A 21,638-nucleotide genomic window follows, 5' to 3' on the forward strand; every position below is an offset into this window, starting at 1 on the left:
TACTACTACTACTACTACTACTACTACTACTACTACTAATAATAATAATAATAATAATAATAATAATAATAATGCAATCCCTGTAAGGACATTATGTATTTTTTATTTATTTATTTTTTGGGAGCATCCAACTCTCCTCTTCCGTCTCATGCTCCCCAAGAGGATGACAGTGATGAACCATTTTGTGATTGTAAACCGTTCCACACAATACTCACAATATCCATTATTACATTTTTCCAATTTCCCCCCCAATCTCATTTAATTTAGCAGAGATGAGCTTTTTAAGCCAATGGTAAAAATCTGTCTTATGAGTACGCACATTCCTTATGAGATGCTGGAATCTGCTCTGTTCAAGCGTGGCTGTGTAAATGGCTCTTGTGGCTGCAAGGTCTGCATGTTGTGGCTGTCTTTGCCTTTCTCACTGCAGGCAGCTGCTACATGTCCACAGGGGGGCCATAGCTTGCTTTCGGTTTTTGCAGGTTGCAAAGGGATGGAGAGGAGGTGGTGCATACTTGCTCCTCATTGCCCCTCCATTATATGTGGTTGACCTATTTCAGCAGTGAGCAGCACAGCGCTGGGAGTGGTACAGGGCAAAATCACAGGCTGACAGAAGTCCCCTGGTGAGTGGAGCTGGGTGTGTGATTGCCTAATGGAGTCACTCCCCACACTCACACAAAAACAAACACACATCTACTTTGTGCCCTTCTTCAAAGCAAGTGTCTTTTCCTCTTAACACATCCATTAACAGCTGTGAGGTCTGTGCATTGTTGTGTGTGCGTGCGTGCGTTAGTGCATGTTAAGCGCAGGTGATGGACAGTGAATCAATAAGGACTGCTGGGTTCATATTTTGTATTTTCTGTGCTTTGATAACGATAATGTAATAATTTATCTGATTTTGTTGATGTATTGTAAGATAGAATAGATTGTCTCTGCAGCACTGTGACTACAGCAGGAAAGATCATCGTTATACTAAGTATTAGTTTTTATTGGCTGTTGTGATGATGGAGGTGGAGAACAGAGCTAACCTGTAGATACAAAACTTCCTAAAGGTATTCAGAGCTGTAGGCCTCAACAAATTATTCGCTACATTTTCCCTCTCATCAAACACCAGAGAGCGTATGAGCTCTGTGTGAAGGGATTAGATTGATTTTTAATTTATTTATTGTCACATATTTAGGGTTTCCTTTAACTCCTTATCAAGCGGGGTCATTTTGGCAAAAACGCCTGTAATATGACCTCTCTAAATTAGAATTACTGCTGTTATTGAACCCTCTGGATTGTAAGTACAGGCTTGGGCTCTTTGTAAAGGTAACACTCTCTAGTTTCACCCACAGCAATCAGAATCACTGTAAGTATTACTGATAAAAAGTTATACACTTTAGAACACACAGAAAAAATGTACGGACAGAATGAGACCACTCTTGATGGGAAATATTGATGTTTGAACTATAGAGAGCCCTCAAAGGTAAGGAAAGTCAACATTTAAACTTTCTGCTTTTCTGTAAAAAAGGCTTTAGTGTAAGCTCTGTGGTTGTTGCGTGTCAAAATGATTTATATCATCGGAAAGACGAGACTTTGAGCTTTCATTTGGTGTGTATATTGTGGGCATTCATGACGGAGGGGCTTGCACACATGGCTGTAATGTTGTTGATTAGTAGTCATGTACCGGGACTGGTACGTCTGCATCGTAAGGGGTTTATGTGATGCACAAAGCAGTTTGTATATTAATGTATCCAGTTAATTATTTTATTTTATTTTTTAGGTCTGCACTTGCCATTCTGATTCACTTTCTTTCCAAGCACCACAATGGACAACAAATCCATGTTCAGTTTTTGTGTTTCAATGATCTTTTATTAGCAACTTAGCTGTACATTCCAAATAAACATTGAAAACTGTACCAGGTTACAGGAACATCTCTTAATCTCAAATCTAATAGTCTCAAAATAGAAAGTTTAGACAAGTTATTTATGAAAGCTTTATTGTACAAACTCCAACTCTTATGTGACAGATAGCAAAGGATACTGCTGTTTATAGCTTTAAACTTTTTAGAAGGTTCCTGCACACTCATGTCTCAGCTGGCTAAATGGTCAGTTGTAAGTTGTTTTCTACTTTTTTATTTTAATGCTGGAACGAAGCATTTGTTGATGGATATTTGCCTTTTGCTTAACACACTGTATGTTTTAATTTTTTTGCAAGCTGAAACAAGGGAATAACTGATACAACAACTTTTTCTATTCCTGTTTAAGCCCATTTAGAGCAAAAATAAATAAAAGGGATTTGCATGTAAAAAAAAAACACAGATGTGGATGTAAACTCCTTTCTCAGGTTCTGAGTCAGCAGGAAGTAAGTTGGTACACCTCAACACAGCAAAGCAGCCACCCTACTGGAACTGTACAAGTGCAAAATGCAGCCTATGTGCAGAAACCAGCGTGGCGCAATTTCCCTAGAATGCTTACAAAGCCCTTTTCTTTTTAGGCATAATGCCAGCAAGCGTTCTGGCTACCCTTAAATGAGCATGCAGGAAGAGTCAGTGTCATTATAAAAATACAAGGGTAAACTTATACACCACACCAGCTACTGTAAAAGAGCTGCAGTTACTGCTGTGTTCGAGAGCAGCTCTTTGCTTTTTAATCTTTTCATCATGTACAAAATATATGTTCCGATACAGTGATGGTGTACTTAAAGGCACTTTGGCCTATATAAAAGGAAAAATTATGTTACAGTTGCAGGAATGCAAGTCTAATAAGATGTCTATTATTGTGAATGTGATCTGAATATTAAGTGTTCTGAAAAATGCAGGTAAGAAAAGCTGCATTAATTATTGTTTTTATTTAAGAGGAAATACTGTGTGTCTACAGATGCACCAGTTTGGCTTACTGCTTGTGCGCGAATGTGATGAAACAGCCAGAAGGTCAGACACCTCCTCATTCACAATGAATGGGTAGGAGGGTCTAAACTTATGACTGGTAATGTATATGTAAACAGTAATCCAGTCTTTGAAATATATGCATTAATAGTACAGTCTGTTAGGAATTGGCCTGCTCACTGATCAGCTGGTTGGGCTTGTTTTACCAAGAAGTCTTGTCTGAATCTTCAGTATCTTTAGCTAGCCTTTCCCTCGTTCAGCTTCTATAGCATTTCCACTGAAATACTGTCATGTTTATTTATTATGTCCCATTTGATGCTGTCTGCACAGTAAGTAAAGAATTAACTTGTTGTACAACAGCAAAACGCTTGTGTAACCATATTAAGATTTTAATAGCATTACAGCCATATCTAACACTTGAGCTGTTGGGCTAAAAGCAGCATAATAAATTACTGGAAAAGCGGATACAGTTTGAGTTTTGTGTGTCTGCAGTGATCTGTGCACGTATGTGTACATGTCAAAGCCCTCAGGGTAAGATACAGAGTCATGTCTATTAGCTGGCTATTGCGGCTTGGGTCTTGTTTTTATTATCAGCATTGTAAAGGTGGTGTGTGTGCCCTTTAATATATCACCTCCTGCTTCCCCTCTAGTGATCCTGAGGCCAAGATTTATGATTTTGCATTACATTTGCCTTGTCACATTAATTCAACCATCACCCATAGACACTTGGACACACAGGCAAACACCCTAACACTGTCAAAGCCTGTATTAAGGCACTCACCCATGTTGGGTTTATTACGGTAAATCCTGATCTTTTCATTTCCCATTATATCTGAGATTTTCGTAGATGGTTGCAAGTTCTTGTAATCAGCCCAGCAGTAGGGTGGGGAACACAGGAGACAGCTTAGTAGTGAAAAACACATTGGAGGTAAAAAGAAGAGTGTCTAACAGCACCATATGTCTTATTGTTTCTCACCTTGCATTTTGATTGACGAGAGAGTGAGAATGAGATTTAGGAGGGGTGGTGTTGGTATGGAGGATGTGCATGTACGTGCATGTGTTTCTCTGGGGAATAAGCAGGCAGCCAGATTCAGTGACAGACATGGAGAATAGACTGTGCTCTGGGGACAGTGTCTCACACATTCTGACACACTTCCAGTTTGTAATGTCCTTCAAATGAAGTGCTGCCAAGGATTTTTGAGAGGAGGGTTGGACATTTGAGTGCTTCGGGATATATGTACGAGATAGGCGTGTGTGAAGTATGTGCACATGTACGTGGGTGGAGTGTACTTTTCTGCATAATGTTCCTTTTTCGTATTGAGAGCAAATAATGACAGAATGATGAGATAGTTGCTTTCTCTCCTCAGTCATATGAGCTGACTTAATTATTACCATCATGTCTAGATCAGCATTATACTTATGTTTTGTCTTCCACACACTTGAAAGTTGTCTAAAGCAAATGTTTTTCCCTCATTGCTTGCCAGTTTCCATACCCCGAGGCAAGGCCTGATGAGAGGCCTAAACATACAGTAACTATGTTAAATACATGCAGGGACCTTTAATTCAAGCATTAAGCTATATTCTCATCTGCAATAAAAGTACAGCAATTTTAGTATTTCTTACATTGTGATGTTTTACAGGCTTGGCTGTTGCTGCATTGGTGAGCTTTGATTTCTGGCCAGCCCCCAAATACTTAATATCCACACTTGTACAAAAAAATTCTCTAACTTTTCATGCGCTCTCTGCAATAATTTCCTGACGTTTATAATGTGTTTAGAAACAAATCTCAACTTGTGCAGCAGATTTCAGAAAGAAGTAGCAGTTTTTGAACTTCTATCTCTACATCTCTGCGGCCTCGTTCTGTAGTTGATGAGCAGACTGGCAGCTCTCACTCCTCATCTCTTTTGTTGTCTTAGAATTTCAATTTAACACAGAAAATCAATTACTCTTTTGTTGATTTTCTTTTTTATATATTCCGGATTCAGTTTGGTGTGTGTTCAGTGCCTGCAGTGGTGGTGAAGTCATGGTAATAAAAACATTTTGGAAACAACTGCTGCTCTACACACAGATCCCCTGGCAAACCATTTATTCTCATATTCTTAGAATGAATTATTCCTATCAGGATATGTGACTATGTATGCAAAGCAGTCTATAACATCTTTAACAGGCAGTGTGTCAGTGCTAACATTTCTGTCAAAAACATGCACAGCTGAAAATGGAATAATACTGCAGATGCTTTCTATATTCACAATGATTTTGTGAGTTTATTTGTTGATAGTATTATAGCATACTGTGATAACAGTTTTCAATGTGATGATCCTATTTTTCTTTTATCTTCTTTTGTGTGTTTTTTGAAATTCTATGTTTTTGGCCTTTGACTGGTGGCAGAGTAGGGCTGCTCACTGCTATGAGCCAATTAGCCAAAGTAGAGACGTTGCATCAAGCTATTGGGCACAGTGAGGGGTCAGACAGTGTAGGCCGTCTCCCCTGACAAGCACAGCTCCTTTCCACAGCCCACCAGTCACTGTGGGATAAGGTGGTGATGGCCTTGTCTGGCTTTGGGCACCCAGGGGTGTGACGCGTGACAAGTGAATGGGCATACCAGTTTGTGCTAAAAGGACCAGTCGTTATGACAACATATGAAGTCAAGCAAGGGAGTCATGTATGCAATGGCTGCTTTAAACTGTTTTTAAAGTGTTTGTGCATCAATGGATTTATGGGCTCTGATTAAGTGTGGGCGGAGAGGCATGTGAGCATGACATATTCATATTGACATGTGTCACTGAGGAGCTGAAGCAAAAGACAGCGAACATCAAACCTGCATGAAGTTAATTGGGGTTTGTGTTGTTCGTCTGTGTATATGAACCCCTGTTGTACCTCTTCGGACGGTGTTTAGCCAGAGACCCCGCTTATTCCATCCACCCTTTTCTTTTCTCTCCCCTGGAGAGCAATGTGTGTGCCAGACCGCACTGCACCGTAAATTAGTCCCGGGTGGTGACACGGTGCGTGCTGGGTAATTTGGACAATGGGGCGTTTGACAGCTCACCCATCACAGCTACAACGCCCCAGGGAGCCACTTCTCCTCCAGAGCTTTTCTCTGTCTCCTAGCGCTCTCTTACCTCGATGCTGATAGACCAACTCTCTAAGTAGCAGCATCATTCTCCGATCAACCACCATCGGGGGGGGGGATTGGAATAAATCGTCCGATGAGAATGTTGGAATACCATAATGGCTTAAAAGAGAGATGGAAAACATTTAGAAAACCAGCCGGAAAACAAAATTTACAACATAAATCAATAAAATAACAAAATAAGAATAGACAGCTTAAATGCTTCTGTCCAGTTTATCCACCCTCATGTTTTTTTAATATAAGAAGAAATCTTATCTAATAAGTTAATTTAGATTTTTAGCACGATTTCTTTTCTACATCAAAACCCTCAAATCTGACAGTTTGACTGAGTCGACTCATTGAGTGGACGTTCCCTTGATTGAACACACAATAGGTCTAATGAGCACTGTGGGAGAACTACTGATTAACCAATCAGTGACATGAACTGAACTAACAATATTGTCAATCAGAGGTATTGTAAACAGTCATTGCTTGCTTTTTTAGGTATTTCCAAGGTTGGCTATTGAGAGTCTACTGAATTGAGGCATTCATGTGGTTTGCTTTGGTAAATTCAAATGTTATACCCTACAGAAATTGATGAGAATAGAAGCTATGTCAGAGTGAGACTAGAAATCGAGCTTAATGAGTTAAAAATGTGCTTGGAATCAGATAAAGATTTATATCGAACCAATTAAAAGGCAACATTGCAAACTTTATTTTAAAGAACCCAGAAAGGAAACTACAAAAGCGACATCTCTGAATGTAAATTAGATCAACTTTACTTTATAGCTCACAACCTACTTAATTTTGAGACTTTAAATGAATAACAATTTGAGACCCTGATCACCTAATTATAGTAATCCATATTTTGATTATGTAGTTGGTAGTTTTTCTGGCTTGAAAATAAAAATTTTATGTTTTGTTCACACTCTCAATTTAGAATTTATTCAAAGATATCTATTCCAACTTTACTCTTCAGTTCCTGTTCACAGAAAAAAAAGTTTAACCAGATTTTCTTTGCTTTGATGTTGACTGCTATTGTAAACTGTGTTGACACAGCAGGGTCTATAACAGCATATAAATATGTGGTTGGATGAGGTTCTTTTTCAGCTAAAATTAATTCAAATTTGTCTTTTTAAAGGTCAAAAGCATTGGTTCATTGAAAATGGGAAAAAATTAAGCAGAGAAAACTTTACTGTCATGACGCTTTGACCTTCCCTCTTCTGGCACGGATGTGACTTGAGAGACAGCGACCAAAGCCTAGCATGACCCTGGCAACCACCAGCTGAGTCCTGCCAGAGTGCAGCTCAACAAAACCAAGTGAAGGTCAAAGATGAGGATTAGACAGAACATGTGAGCGCCCTAAAATAGAAGGACACAGTTGTGTCTTTCTTGTTGGGAGAGGAGTTAGAAGAGACTCCAGAAACCAGTTTCATTATATAATTACTGCTTGAAACTTGTTGAAACTTTTTATTTATTTACTTTTTTATTACATTTTTTTCCAGGCAATGATTAAAATAGATGGAAAGTAGGGGTAAAATACCGGCTTCATCAAGTACGGTAGATATGCATTTCTTTTAAATGCTTATTTCATATATAACTAGTACTGCAGTGATTTCTTTTCAAATGCCTGTTTGCACTGTAGGCTAAATCCTTTTGTGTTGAATATTTTTTCCATACTCTGCTTGAGACATAACCCATGAATTGGATGTCTCTGTGATGTCCCGGGTAAATTATTCATAATATTTTTGATGGCTTAAGCATGTAAGAGCACTCAGAGCCATGATTTCAACCTGCAATGAAATACCTATACCTGGAAACTGATTGAGGTTAATATTGGAGCCACCTTACTTTTAGAGGATGTCTGCTTGTCTTTCTCGACTTGTTTTTCCCCTGCTAGCTTGTGTGATGGTAGGATTCCCCCGAGATGAAATATGAGTGTGCTTAGCACACCCCAACACAGAAGCTCAGATAGGATGGGGCGAGGAAGAGGTCACTGGCCCTTAATAGTAATCAATAAATACCTGCTTCAGCCAAGCGTTAGAAGGGTGTCCAGCAGCCAGTGTGTGTAGAGGCATCAGCTTATATAAAGCACTCAGATGAAAAGAGACATTAGAGTGGAAGGAAGCTTGAAGTCATTTTGCCTGTTTCTTGTGAAGCTTCTAAAGGATTTTGCTGTTAAAACATGGGCCATAAATATTGATTTAAGCCAGTAGGATGTATGGGTCTTTACTTAATCCAATACTAACAAGTATTGACTAGAGAAAGTCATTACCATGGATTTATGTTCACTCAATATAATGGGTAGGTGTGCCTAAAGCACATTTATAGGTAGATCTGATTGACAGACTATTTATCCTGCTTCAGTTGACTTGACAGCTGAATGCTTTATTATTCTGCTTGAACACTCAAATGCAAACCCCTTCTTGTCTTTCCCATTATGGAACAGAAAAAGTTTGCCTTGTAAAATTCCCTGTTGTCTAATGATCCAACCAAACATTTACTAGCTTTCTCTGTCTGAAGTGTAAAAATGATGATGAGGATCACAAGAGGAAAAGTAACTTGGGGAAGACAAGAGAGAGTGTGAGAAAAGCGAAGAGGACAGAAAACGGGAATGAAGAGGAAGACGATTTATACCCCCGCTCATCCTTGTTCATGCTTGACTTGCTCCTGATGGAGGGGAAACATTGGTCCCACTGATACAGTGCTTTCCTTAGGACAATAAATCTGCCTGAGCACAGATAAAGTAGAGACAGCTTATCTTGCACAGTGATGTCAGAGTCCCAGCATTCAGAGGCTGTTATCGCAAGCCTTCACATACAGTATATGATATTAAAAATACAGTCATCAATGTAAGCTCTCATTGCAGAAATGCAGCATGTATGTGCACTATAGAAAGCAAACATCGCACTTGTGACACAGTGTGAAATCTGTCCTGTATATATACTCATGCTTCACTTCCATTTGCCAAAACAGTGGATTTTTACATTGATCAATGAAAATATTTGCAACTTAAATATGTTAATGAATATTTTTTTTTAAAATCTAGTTAATATTATTGTAGAATTTCCCTCTGGGATTAAAAAAGGTATGTTTCCTTTTCATTTTATTTAATTTCAAATATATTGTTTTATTATTTCAAATCATAAGCTTTTCAAATTGTACTTTAAATTTCACTTACTAAGAAGTAACTAACAATACTAGAATATATTTAAGTATATAAAAGTGACCATAAAAACTGTATTTAATATTTGACATGCATTCCCAGACTTTTACTGTAGCCTCTGCATATTTGAGGTACAGCCTTTAGGTTGCAGCTTTGTATTCAGTGTAAGAAAAGCTTGTACAATTGCGATGACAAGTGACTGACTCAGCCATTTAAGAACATTTCTTTTTATTTGCCTGTAAGAAGCTCTTTTCTGTTTATCTTGGGATATTTGGAGGGTCATTATCCATCTATATTATGCAGCGCCGTCTATCCTGTCAGTTTTGTTGATTTTAATTCTTGGAAAAAACCAGTACAGGCTTATGCATTCCCCTCATCCTAAAGCTTCTATCAGCAGTCGTATAATCAGTGAACACCAGTAATGTTTTACTTAAAGTCTTTTCTGGCCTCTCTGACAAGACTGATCTTTCTAAAAAAAATTTAATATCACTGATATTTTCTAATTTCTTCAAGAATGGGTGAAATTGTTGATATGGCCACTTACAAACTTTCTGCTTTCTCTCTGATGGGTTTTATGTTTTGCTCACTTTAATGATGCCTTCTTCACTTGCATCTATGTTTCATTAAGAGTTCCTTTGAGCACCCGCTAAATGCAAATGAAGGACTTGAAATTATCACTGGAGCTATTTTCCTTTTTAATTTGTGATAAAACAAAGAGAAAACCGTCCACAGCCATCAAAACCATTCAATTACTTTTGAGCCTATGAACAGAGAGACTGTGTACAAAATAACTTGAATTAAATGATCATGCAATATATTACTTTATATCCATGACTGTGTTGATACAATGGTAAAACTGCAAAAGGAAAAATAACAAACAAACAAAAAGAAAACAAAAACTAAAAGTGTAATTCTCCAAATACGTATGGGCCGGACTGTATAATAAAAGTGTGATTTTCTGTGCATCAGTTTCACTTTTATCTGCTTCTAGGTCTAATAACCTGAAATTATTGCTTTGCCACTAGTATAGCAGCAATACTCCAGGTGTTGGTTTATTATTATTTTTTTATGTTTGTTCCACAAAAAAAGTTCCCTTTACACAGTTAATAAGTTAAGAGAAAAGTAAAGCTTAAGATTCAGCCATGACTGTGTAGACACTAAGTTAATGTCTTATTAGCTGAGGATGTCCTGTCTGTTTCTACTGTTCTCAGCACAACACACCTCATTAATGTGACAAAAGTATTGACGATCAAGTAATGGTGGTATGCTGATTGATGAGTTGAGAATAATGCCTCCAGGGTTTTTAGTATAGCTCACATTCGTATACAGTACTTGAAATGCAGCCAGCTAGTACTTATTGATGAGAAGCAAAGGAAACTTTGAGAAACTGGACAGGGAGTTTTGGGTTTACCACACTGAACAGATTTAACTTTGAGAAATTTATTGAGAAAATCTCTGTGTGCTATGTTTGATCTGGGACTGTCGTTCGTTTCTACGCAACAGTTTGTTACACCTCTTTTTAAGCTCAAGTCTGCATCTTTGTGTATGTTTGCTTCAGAATCATGTGTACAATGGCTTATCTGAGGGTTTTTGCTGAAGTATGTTGTGTGCCAGTGTTATGAACATGTTTTAAATTAGATTTGCTCAAATCATAATAAACCCCTAATATTACTTCACTCCCACAACTTTTGGAGTCAACTCAAGCCAAAGAGGCTGATTGCCAAGGCTCCTGTATCTTGTTTTCCTCCTACTTGCTCATTTTCAACAAAGTTTTTTCTCCTTTTAAATATGATTCTCTCTTTTTTTTTTAACTGCGTGATGAATTAATTGACAATACAGGATGGCAAATTTCATTCTATATTTGAGGGCATGCTTCGTAGCTCATTTCACTGTGAAACCTTTTGTAGTTGAGGTATGCAGCTAATATAAAATCAACTAATATGCAGTTTAAGGTTTAAAATATTCACTAATAAGACTTACAATATGAATTAGGAAAGTTTAACCCAATTACAAAGCAAAATACAATTTTAATAAAAGTGCTGGAAGGACATATTTCATAAAATCTTAAACGCTCTACACGGAGGCAGTCCTGAAATTTTCGGATTAAAATCAAGCTAGAGTCTTACAAATGGTTTGGAAAAATCCACACTGCATATCAAACAGAGGAGACATGCCATATTAATGATTCTTTTTAAAAGGGATGTGACACTAAAAAAAAGAAAGGAAAAGTGTTTTGCAATGCATGTTTGATTTGTAGAATTATGGCAACTTAACATTGATAGCTCTGCACTTGATAGGTTAGGGGGAACTCTGTGTATTGGATCCACAAAGATTGCACCAACTTGAAAAATGTAAACCTCTAAACTGCAAACAATTGGTGGCGTTGGGAGCAGGAAGCAAAAAAAGCAAAAAAAAAAAAAAAAGTTCTCTTTGAGCTTCTTGTTGCTCTCAAGATTCTGTTCACCAGGGAGTGAGAAGGGAGGTGCTGAAATGCTGGGTGTTGTGGTTTGTGGGGTGTGGAGCAGTATGATCGGTAAGAGTCAGGGTCTTTCATTTTTGTCATGTGGTTCCTTTTTTCATTTCTGGGCTGATATTTTACTGCAGGGCTAGTTCCATTCACTTGAATTTATTATTTCTCGCGCTGAGGAAGTTGATGAATTCGAATGTCTGTGAGCAAATTTTTTTTTTTTTTTTTGCACAGCAGGGCTCGAGCAGGGTGTGTGTGTGTGTGTGTGTGTGTGTGTGTGTGGATGAGGCACGAGCCTCGCTGTTTGTAAGAGAGCCACACGTTCATGACCGCCTCAGATCTCACCGGCTCACAGTTCTGCGGAGCGACGGAGCCAGGAGGGAGGGAGAGATGGAGAGATAATGGGAATGGAGGGTGAAAGAAGGCTAACACAATCTTTAATGAGTTTCCTTGGCTCTCTTTGCTTGTTTCTGGGTCAGGGTCCCCTTGGCTGAATATGTGGGTGGACCAAGGACTGTGGAGCACAAAAGAACAGAGAAAGCCAAGGTCTGCTTAAATAGACTTCCACATTATAGAGTCATCACCTACATAAAGATCTAATAGAAGAGAAAGTTTTAAAATTATTCCTTGTTCAGACAGCAAAAGATAAAGCTGATCAGGACAGCTCAAGCTTGTTCCATCTCTTCATCTTAAGAGGCTATAATGATTGGCCCGAGAGTCAGGAACCAGCAACCAAGGGCAACAAGTTTAGACTTTTTTCTGAAAAGCAATCACTCACCTATAACAAGCATTCACCAGCATCATATCAGTGCATCAGGAAAAAAAAGAAAAAAGAAAATCCTCCCCCATTATTGGTCATTTTCTGTTTGGCTCCTCCTGCGCTTTCATTTCCTAGCAATCAACTTTAATCCATGGCAGGTATGGAGGAAGAGATAACATTAGAGAGACATCGTTGGAAGATATCTGCACGGGTGAGACATTATTTAGTGCTCTCCAAGCATTCACAAGGCAACTTCTGTCAGACAACAAGGCTCCAGTGAGTCCATGCCGGCCAGAGAAGCAGATAGATAGGACATGGGAGAATTACTGATGGCATGATAAACTCTTTTGTTATCTGAACAGTCTGCCTTTCTGGTTCTGTCCTGTGCTACGTTTTCGTCTGTCTGCTCAACTCTGTTTCGATGTATCAATCTATGTCTGTCTGGTTGAGTTACTTTCCCCATCTCTCCCTGTTCCCCTTTCCCCTCTCTTACCTTCTGTTTCCCACTGTGTCTCTGTCTCTATTACCCTGCCTTCTTTATTTCACACTTGTGAATAATTGATGTCTACCGGTTCGATGGTAAGAATAGAACAGTTCTGGAGGTGACAAATGGGGTGACGAATAGGCTTCATCCTTCTTTCTTCAAAGAGTTAGAAAGTTAGCCGTGCTCACTTGTGGGCATGCATGCATGTGCATTTGTGCCACTGTGAGCTTTGTTCATGTTTGTGTGTACGCACGTACATAGGGAGTTGTGTGTATGTGATTTAAGACATGGAGATGAAAGGGAGTTGTAATTACAGGGAAGCGTATCTGTCTACTGCAGAAGTATCCGAGGAATGGCACAAACTGGGCCAAGAGCCTTAGGTCATTAGATCTGCTGTATGTGTGGGTGCATGCGTTTGTATATCATTGTGAGCTGGTGTTTGTGTGTGTAAGAAAGAATGACAAAGACAAAGAGAGGGTACACAAGACAAAATGGGAGACAAAAGAAGAACATTGTATAAGTTTAGTTCCTTAGTCGACCTCTGAACTCTGCTTCTCGTTATTGGCCCAGAGTGGATTGTTGCTCAGCAGTAGCTGATTGTGGTTTGACCAAGCAAGGGCCGGTTTCTGTAAATCCATGCAGCCTTATTGCCTGAGAGGAATCCCAGAATTTCCTGTGCTCTAAAATACACTTGTGTAAACATTCCAAAATATCAAATGATAGGGATTTCACTGTGTGCTGTGCGAATGGATAATCCCATCCAAAGACTGTGGTTATAATACAGTCCCAGTGTCTCTTGGCTGCTTTCCTTCCTCTTCCAACTCATCCTTTCTGGGGCTTTTAGCCGTTCTCCCATTTTCTTTCATCTCTACTTTTAAATCTATTCTTCCTATTCCTTCCATCTTGACACTATTTTCTTCTTCACAGTTGACGATGACTTCATTGGTCTCGGTGAACTACCGGAAACTTTCCCTTCAGACCCCCCAGAGCCGCTGCCCGTGTTTTTGATGGAACCAGAGGAGGCCTACATTGTTAAGAACAAGCCAGTTAACCTGTATTGCAAAGCCACACCTGCCACCCAGATCTACTTCAAGTGTAACAGCGAGTGGGTTCACCAAAAGGAGCACACCGTGGAGGAGAGGGTTGACGAGAACTCCGGTAAGTAAAAAATGTCAGTTACAAAAACATTGAAGTTGCAGTTTAGAATCCTGCTGCACAGATTGTGCTAATGTTCAACTTACCACACATTAACTAATGCCAACTTTCTGTTCTGATTGCTTTTATATCAGCTTTTCTCTTAAGATATGCTTTTGGTAACTAAAACACCCCTCTCATACATCCATCCATTAACTATAATTGTTTTATCATGTAAAAGGCCACAGGGGGCCTGGAGCCTATCCTAGCTGACATTGGGCAAGGCGATGGAAAGGCCACCAGTCCATCACAAGATTACCACTGAAGGCAGAAAATCAAGCACACTCATGGGCCATTTAGAACCACTAATTAACCTAACATGCATGTCTTGGCTTTTAGGAAGCCAGAGCCCCTTCGAGAAAACCCATGCAGGCACAGGGAGGTGGAGAAACTCCAGCTGACCATGAGGTTTAAACCCAGGCACTTAGACATGTGGTATTACTGTCTACTTTATTTGCATCTAGTCGCACCAGCCTATCTGCAGAAAAGCCTTGATTATACAGCTTTAATTGGGACTCGAAAGTGGCGACTTAGTGTCACCATTACTTTTACGTGTGTCTTTAAGTTTGCACATGTACTTGTCTTTGGACATTTAGGGGAAGTGAAAGTAGTGAAGCTCCAGCTGAGTTGTTTTCTGCAGAACTCAGCCCCTAAAGGCAACAAAACCATTACACACAACAGCCTAGCACTGATTGGCTGCATTCAGCTGCTGTATTGGAAATTGAGCTCTTTCTGTCGCCCACAGGTACCAATCACATTGCATTTACCCTTTTCATTCCACTGTTTTGCCCTACTCGTTTGCAGGTTTAGAGACACACTCTAACAACTTCTCCTTTACTTAAATGTGACTGTTTAGGCTTGTAAGCACACTCATAGACGCACTTCAAGGACTAGAGAGCTTTTTTTTTTATTATTATTAAAGTATGCAACAAAAATATACCTCTCAAGTGCTGTTAGACCTGATCCATATGACAAAATACTTTTTCTAGATAACAGTCAGCATATGCAGAGTATAGCAGCACTGCTAGAAGAAACAAAAGCAGACACATAGATTTGTGCAGAAAGTACATATTTCAAAGGAGGATTAAAGAATGGAAAAAAAAAAAACAGACACCGCAAACTGAAATCCTTTCATTTTGACCCAGCGTGCTTTGGAGAAAAACACAAATCTGAGCATGTGTATCACAGTTGCGATTGTGACAGAGAAGAGGGAGAAGGTAGCAGTGGTTCTTAGCCTTTGTGTCAGGAGGTTTTGTGCTAAAAGCATCAACAAGGAAAACAACCCACATATCACACAAGCACCCACTCTACATAGTCATATCCACAGGCTATTTACAGCACAGATTTTCATTCACTTTTGCTTTGCAATACACACAAAACACACAGCACCTCTAGATCTCTTTGGATGTGAGTATTTGCCTTCAACCCACTCCATTGCGGTCTGATTTCCCTAGATTGACAGAAAAGGTACACCGTTAGAAACCAGCCAGCCTGGTCAATACCACTAATAATGCAGCTAGAAGAAATTGAATCTCTCCCCACTGTAGTTTTCTGCTTCTCTCTTATCTTCTTTCTATGTCTTGCTAATATGTTTGGGAGAACTGATGAGCTTATGCAAATAACACAGACTGAGATGCCAAACTGCAGGTGTTCATTTAGGCTTCTGGCTTCATCCAACATGTATTTATCCAGATGTTTTCCATTCTCACATGAAAACTATGTGCGGTACAGTGCAAACGTTTTCGGCACACAGATGTTTAGATTACTATCCATCATAGACCATCAAGGAAACATCTGACTGGTCCTAAAGTCATTCAGATATACAGCCAGAATTATTAACAACAGATGTTGAGTCGTGGCGATTCCTTGACGCGATAGAAGATTCTAATTCTTTTCAGTAGATATGGCTTAGTACCTTATCAGTGTGTGCTCTCTAATAGCACGACAGCATTGCAGAATAAGCTGAGTCACAACAGTATTGGTATTTATAGTGATTTGTTCTACTTACAAGCTGCCTCACACATGTCGATTCAGTTTTATGACTACCTCCGCTGCTGGCTCAGAGACACATCAACTTTGACCTCTCCCTCCACACTTGTACACACACACACACACACATTCTGCATGCACCTTGCAACAATATTGAGGCTTATTGATGGTCCATCAGTCCTGCCTTGAACAATAAGTGTCAATGAAAATGGCTGAACAGCCTAAATTCAGAGATAAACTGTGGTAAATTCTTACAAATGTTTAGAACAACCTTCCTGACTAATACAGTTTTTTATCAAAGCTATCTGTAGTATTATTATTTGTTTTAAATCATCTCCTTACTGTTAATACCTTAAGCTTTTTGCAGTGCTGCTCATATAGTATACTACATCTGCCATCTGAAACATTGCACTGGTTTTATCAGGGCAGAACACTTGGACTTTATAATGAAATTAAAAATATTCCATTCAATATCCTTTGATTCAATGTTGTAACACAATGAAATCTAAGAGCTCTCCAATCTTAGTACTCTTAGCACCATGAAAGCAACAAAAAGCTAAAAGCAAAAAACAGTACGTCATCAGTAGCTGCAGTGCAATCAGGAATTTGGAAGTTGATTAACTCCATGCATCTTGAAGGTACTCACCAGCAGCCCTCCATTTGTGTTCAAGAGATGGTATGTAGGTGCATGTACACCATTTTATGATACAAACAATAATACATCATTATTTAATACAAAATGGATAAGTTATAAAACTAACTACAAGTTGTTTGATAGAACATTATTATTTAGAGGGTAGAAAGAAATTATATAAAAAAAATAATTGCTCATTTTTCGCTGAGCAGCAGGCAGTTAACACAATGAAATGGCATGAAACATTTTGTAAAGAAAATACAAAAGAAATAGTTACAGTATAGTTGCCCAGTTGACAGAACAGACTATTATTGCATCTGTGTGAAACAGATGCAGTGTTGTTAAAGTTCAGTATAAGAAAGGTTATCTTTCTGAACGTGTGAACGATGATCTGCTTTGTTTTGAAACTCTGTTTTGCGTGAAATGTCAGTTTGCTGGGTGCAATATTCAAACAGCAGAGAGAGGGGAAAAAAGCAAAAAGACATTTTTAAAGGCCTTTTTCACAGATATGATTTATGTTTACATTGTCATCCTGCTGCTCCATAAAAGCTGCAATATTTACCTTGCGGTGTTGAGAACAGGTTGTAGTCTCTTGTGAGCAAAATGAGCATTGATCTGAGGAAATGAGCAGCAAATTAATTATAAGCAGCTAGTGCAATATACACCAGAGACAGCTTGTCACTTTTGCTGAGATATGAGTTAGAAGATCAAACAGGAGTACTCTTCATCTGGACTGATAATCAGAGCACTTTCTCCTCCCTCCTCCTCCAGCTCATCTTCAATGACCAATGCCTCCTCTTCTTCCTGACTGGACTGATCAATAATCCTAGTCAGGGTTAACGCCAGGGAGCGAGGCTAGCACACATTAATAACCACATTAATAATAAATCATCTCAAATGAAGCTCCCTGTGTCAGCCAGCTATGAATGGAACATACTGTAGAAAAATTTCTAGGGCTAATGGCCGCAGTGTCTGATGAGAAGTATGGCTCTCTAATATTCGGCCTTGATGTCGTCCACATTCAATTTGCTTCTTTTTTTTACAAATGAAACGATCTTTTCTTTTTTTGTTGTGTTACTGTCACATTGCTGTATAGCATAAGAGCTGCTAGCTGAGCAAACATATGAAGTCAGGGTATGAGATCAGCAGCAGCTTGAATTTAGAGCTTTGCTTTTCTGGCCGATGTGTTTGAAATGCAATACATCAGGAAGAGTTTAATCCAGGTTTAGTAAAAGCCATGAAGTCATGAATGACTCTTAAAGTTACTTCATAGTTATTTTCCAGCAGTATTTCAAGTTTTCTTGTGTTACAGATTATTTATTCTAACAACAGACGTGCAATCAATCACTATAATGAAAAAAAAGACATTCCTGGTGCATATTTCAGTTTGTAGAATTCTTAGAATGTACTTATATTCTTCACCATTGATTTTCCCCTTTACTTCTCACTGCTTGATACTTCCTCAACTTCACATCAACCCTTGACTTTCACAGACGTACACAACATCTGATTAGGCAATCCTGTTGGCATACAGTTTTCCCTCCCTCGTGATACTTTAGCACATGAATGTAGAAAACACATACTGCATGTCACAGTGGCAAATGGTGACACAACTGATGAGGTAGCTCCTCTGCCTGTCGGCACACTGTGTAAATTTTACATGAGGGCTAAGCTGGTGTGTGGGATGTCACTGTGCCTGGTGTGTGTCACAGAACAAGAAGGCTCTGTTAATTCACTGAACCTGAAATAAAATGGCATGTTCATTACTTTAACCATCCATTCTCATTGCATTTTCCATTCAGCCCATATTTCTGGCAGCTTCCATATAAACCTGATCATACTATATTGTAAAACCATAGCCAAAATCCAATCAAAACCTATGTAAATGTAATCATGCCACATAACAGTGGCAGCTACAATATATAATCCACCTGGGAACCTGTGATGTAATTTAATCTACCTTGATTCACTTATTTTGGCAAACCTGTGAACCTCAGTTAGATTACTGACTGAGGTTCACAACGTGCCCTAAATTAGCCCATCTTGTCTCTAGTTCATTTAGCAGTGAATCTCTCTGTAATGAATTAGATGGCAGGAAAAGATTAAATTACTGATTGAAATCACATTGGGCACCGATGAGTCAATGATCTATGACACCATTTCAAGGCGGTACATGATAATGATGTCACATAAACACATTTGGCATCTCCTAGGTAAGCTCACTTAAAAAGAAATGAGTAACATGAAGGAGAGCTTGTACAAATTTAAATACGTATCTTGCATCTTAAGTAGATCCTTGATTAATGAAGCATAAAAACACAACTAGACCTAATAAAAGACATAATAGGGGAAATTTAATACTGGTCTTTATTGACCAAAAATGTACAAGACACACCTAGAATACATTAAACTGTATTGAACATCCTTGCTTTACCCACACAGTTGAGGATGTGTTAGTTTCATGGAATCAATCATTTTTGGTCGAAAACTTATGCGTTTTTTGTACAATTTTGATTAATAAGAACATATCAAAAAGGACAAATGATGGAAACTATAGTGTCAGTTAATTGCACGTACCCCATAAATAAAGCAGGCTAGTTTAAACAGCTGCATTTGGATGAGAGGTTTTGGACTTTTTGGCAACTTTGCCATTAATCATAAATTCCACAAATGCTACTTGTTTGAATTAGCATGCGCTCCATGCAGCCCTTTTAATTAGTCTTTCTTTTCCTCAGGACACCTTGTGTGTGTGTCCAGATATTACAGTAACTATGCACAGCTAGAAAATAACAAGAATATGTCTCAGTAAGCACTGATCTGGATTTGAGGCTCCTGCAAAAATGATCACCAAAACTGGATGAATAATGAGTGAGCAAAACTGATTGGTATGGAAAACCAGTGATTTGTGAAACATAGCCTTTTGGTACACTATCAACATTGTGGTTACAGCTGAGGCCAGTGATGGTGGTGTAATGTTGCAAGGAACATTTCTGAAGCACACAAAAGGCCTTTCAGTAGCAACTGGGAACGATTTGAATGCAACGATTTGAATTTGAATCCACTCTCACATCACTGCTGACCAGGTACATGAGCATGACAGTTCCAGGAAAATGACATCAGCTTGACTTTTTCCCAATAGGCAGTTCAGCTACCCATATCTAAACCTCATAAAGCTTTTGGAGGAGGAGGTGGGATGGCACATTCACAGCATAAATGTTCTTTTGTAAAAACCTGCAGTTCTTTTGCAGCATGTCTGAATATGAGTTTCTATCATAAATCTTGTGCAAAATTTAAGATGTTCTGGAGCCCAACAACTGAACCTTTAGGGAACATTGACTTTTAATTGCAGATCTGCCTATATTAGGTTCAGATATCAGAGCTGTCTGTACTCACTGAACCATCGGCTTGTCTTAATGAATGAAATCTTTTTTTTAACTCTATGAAAAAAATCATGAATGTACAATTAGGCTAAGAGATGGTGAGTTTTTGACTATAACTGGTATAATATTGCATGGAAATCTTTTTGTTTTCAGTGAATGTTCTCATGTTGAATATTATATACATATGTATAAGTAATTCATACACTCACACATAAACAAATATGGTCAAGCGCAGATGTACCCACACTATGACAGCAGCATAATCTTCTGCAGAGTGGCAGCTGTGGGTAGAGGCATTTGTTCTAGGGAAGATTTGTTTGTTTGGGCCCTGGCACCCAAATGAGCAGTAATCAGAGGAGTTAGCAAACAGGATTGTGTTAGCCATGACGCTGAGAATCCTCCCCCACAGGGCTCAAACCAAAACAGCTCAGTACTCAGGCTTTAGAATCAGGCCAGACTGACGCACACTTTCCATGAATTAGTGTGTTTTATGTCAACTGAATTTCATTTCTTACTTCCTGTTTTAGTTTTCACTTGCCATCCATCTGTTAATATACACTTAATGCAATTCTCCTTCACTTTTCTTCTTTTCCCCCTCTTCACTCCCTCTCTCCCATCCTCTCTGTCCTTCCTCACAGGCCTGGTTGTGAGAGAGGCCAGCATTGAGATTACTCGGCAGCAGGTGGAGGAGTTGTTTGGACCAGAGGACTTCTGGTGTCAGTGTGTGGCCTGGAGCTCTGCTGGGACCACCAAGAGTCGCAAAGCTCATGTCCGCATTGCTTGTAAGTATGCCTCCCTGCCCAATTTATCTTTCTCTTCAGACAAACTCAGTTGTTATCTTCTTCTTCATCTTTGTCTTCCTCGGTAAACTAAACCTCTCAGCTGCCAAGTTAATGCATCGCACAGACTGACTTGTGTATCATCACAGATTACAGAGATAGTTGTGAAAGAGTTTTCCTAACATGGGACTCAAGTGTCCCTTTGAACTCAAGTTGCTATAAAGCCTGTGGAATCTGAAGTGGTTTCCTTAGGCACAGTTTAAACCTGAAGCAGAAGCAAAGAGAAAAGAAGAGCTAAAACAGTGTTTACACATTGTAAAGAGGCTGGATGGCATATGTTTATGCCAGTGTTCCTTATTTTTTCCTGCATCGCCCTCATTTGTTCTCTGGCTGTGTGTTTGTCCTGCTGCTGAAAAGCACAATGCAATTGTTTCCAAGTAATGAGAAACATCCTGCGCTGGCTCTGAAGTTTGAGCTCATTTTTTACTGTTTCCCCAAAGGATGTTCCAATAAGGATCTGAAAAGTAATGAAAACCCCAGAAGACTTGGTGCAAAAAGCAGGGTTCTTTAAGTATAGCTGCGACATCAAGACAATGTTTTTGTAAGACTACGTGCATTGCGTAACTCAAGTCTTTATGCATTTTTGTCAGAGTATTTTACATATATATAAATCACCTGGAGGGGCTTCTTTTTGTAGAATCAGCTAGATTGTTGCTCTTCCCATCACCTGTCAGTCAGTTTAAGACACTGTGACAGAAATGACTTACCCAAGTTTGCTTTCTTTTTTTTTTTTTTCTTTTTATGACAACT

At 38.9% G+C, this 21,638-nt stretch overlaps 1 protein-coding gene across 3 annotated transcripts in view; it reads left to right on the top strand.

Annotated features, from left to right (window-relative positions):
- The window catches only part of unc5c (unc-5 netrin receptor C), a 119,051-nt gene that overhangs the window by 52,038 nt on the left and 45,375 nt on the right, over positions 1–21,638 (top strand). For all 3 annotated transcript variants that reach the window (XM_041969837.1, XM_041969838.1, XM_041969839.1), the window contains exons 2-3: positions 13,780–14,010; positions 20,688–20,831. In XM_041969837.1, the coding sequence (XP_041825771.1) occupies positions 13,780–14,010; positions 20,688–20,831 (375 nt within the window). The remainder of the gene's footprint in view (positions 1–13,779; positions 14,011–20,687; positions 20,832–21,638) is intronic.

This window comes from Melanotaenia boesemani, chromosome 19 (assembly GCF_017639745.1).
Source record: "Melanotaenia boesemani isolate fMelBoe1 chromosome 19, fMelBoe1.pri, whole genome shotgun sequence".
In the NCBI taxonomy this organism is placed as follows: domain Eukaryota; kingdom Metazoa; phylum Chordata; class Actinopteri; order Atheriniformes; family Melanotaeniidae; genus Melanotaenia; species Melanotaenia boesemani.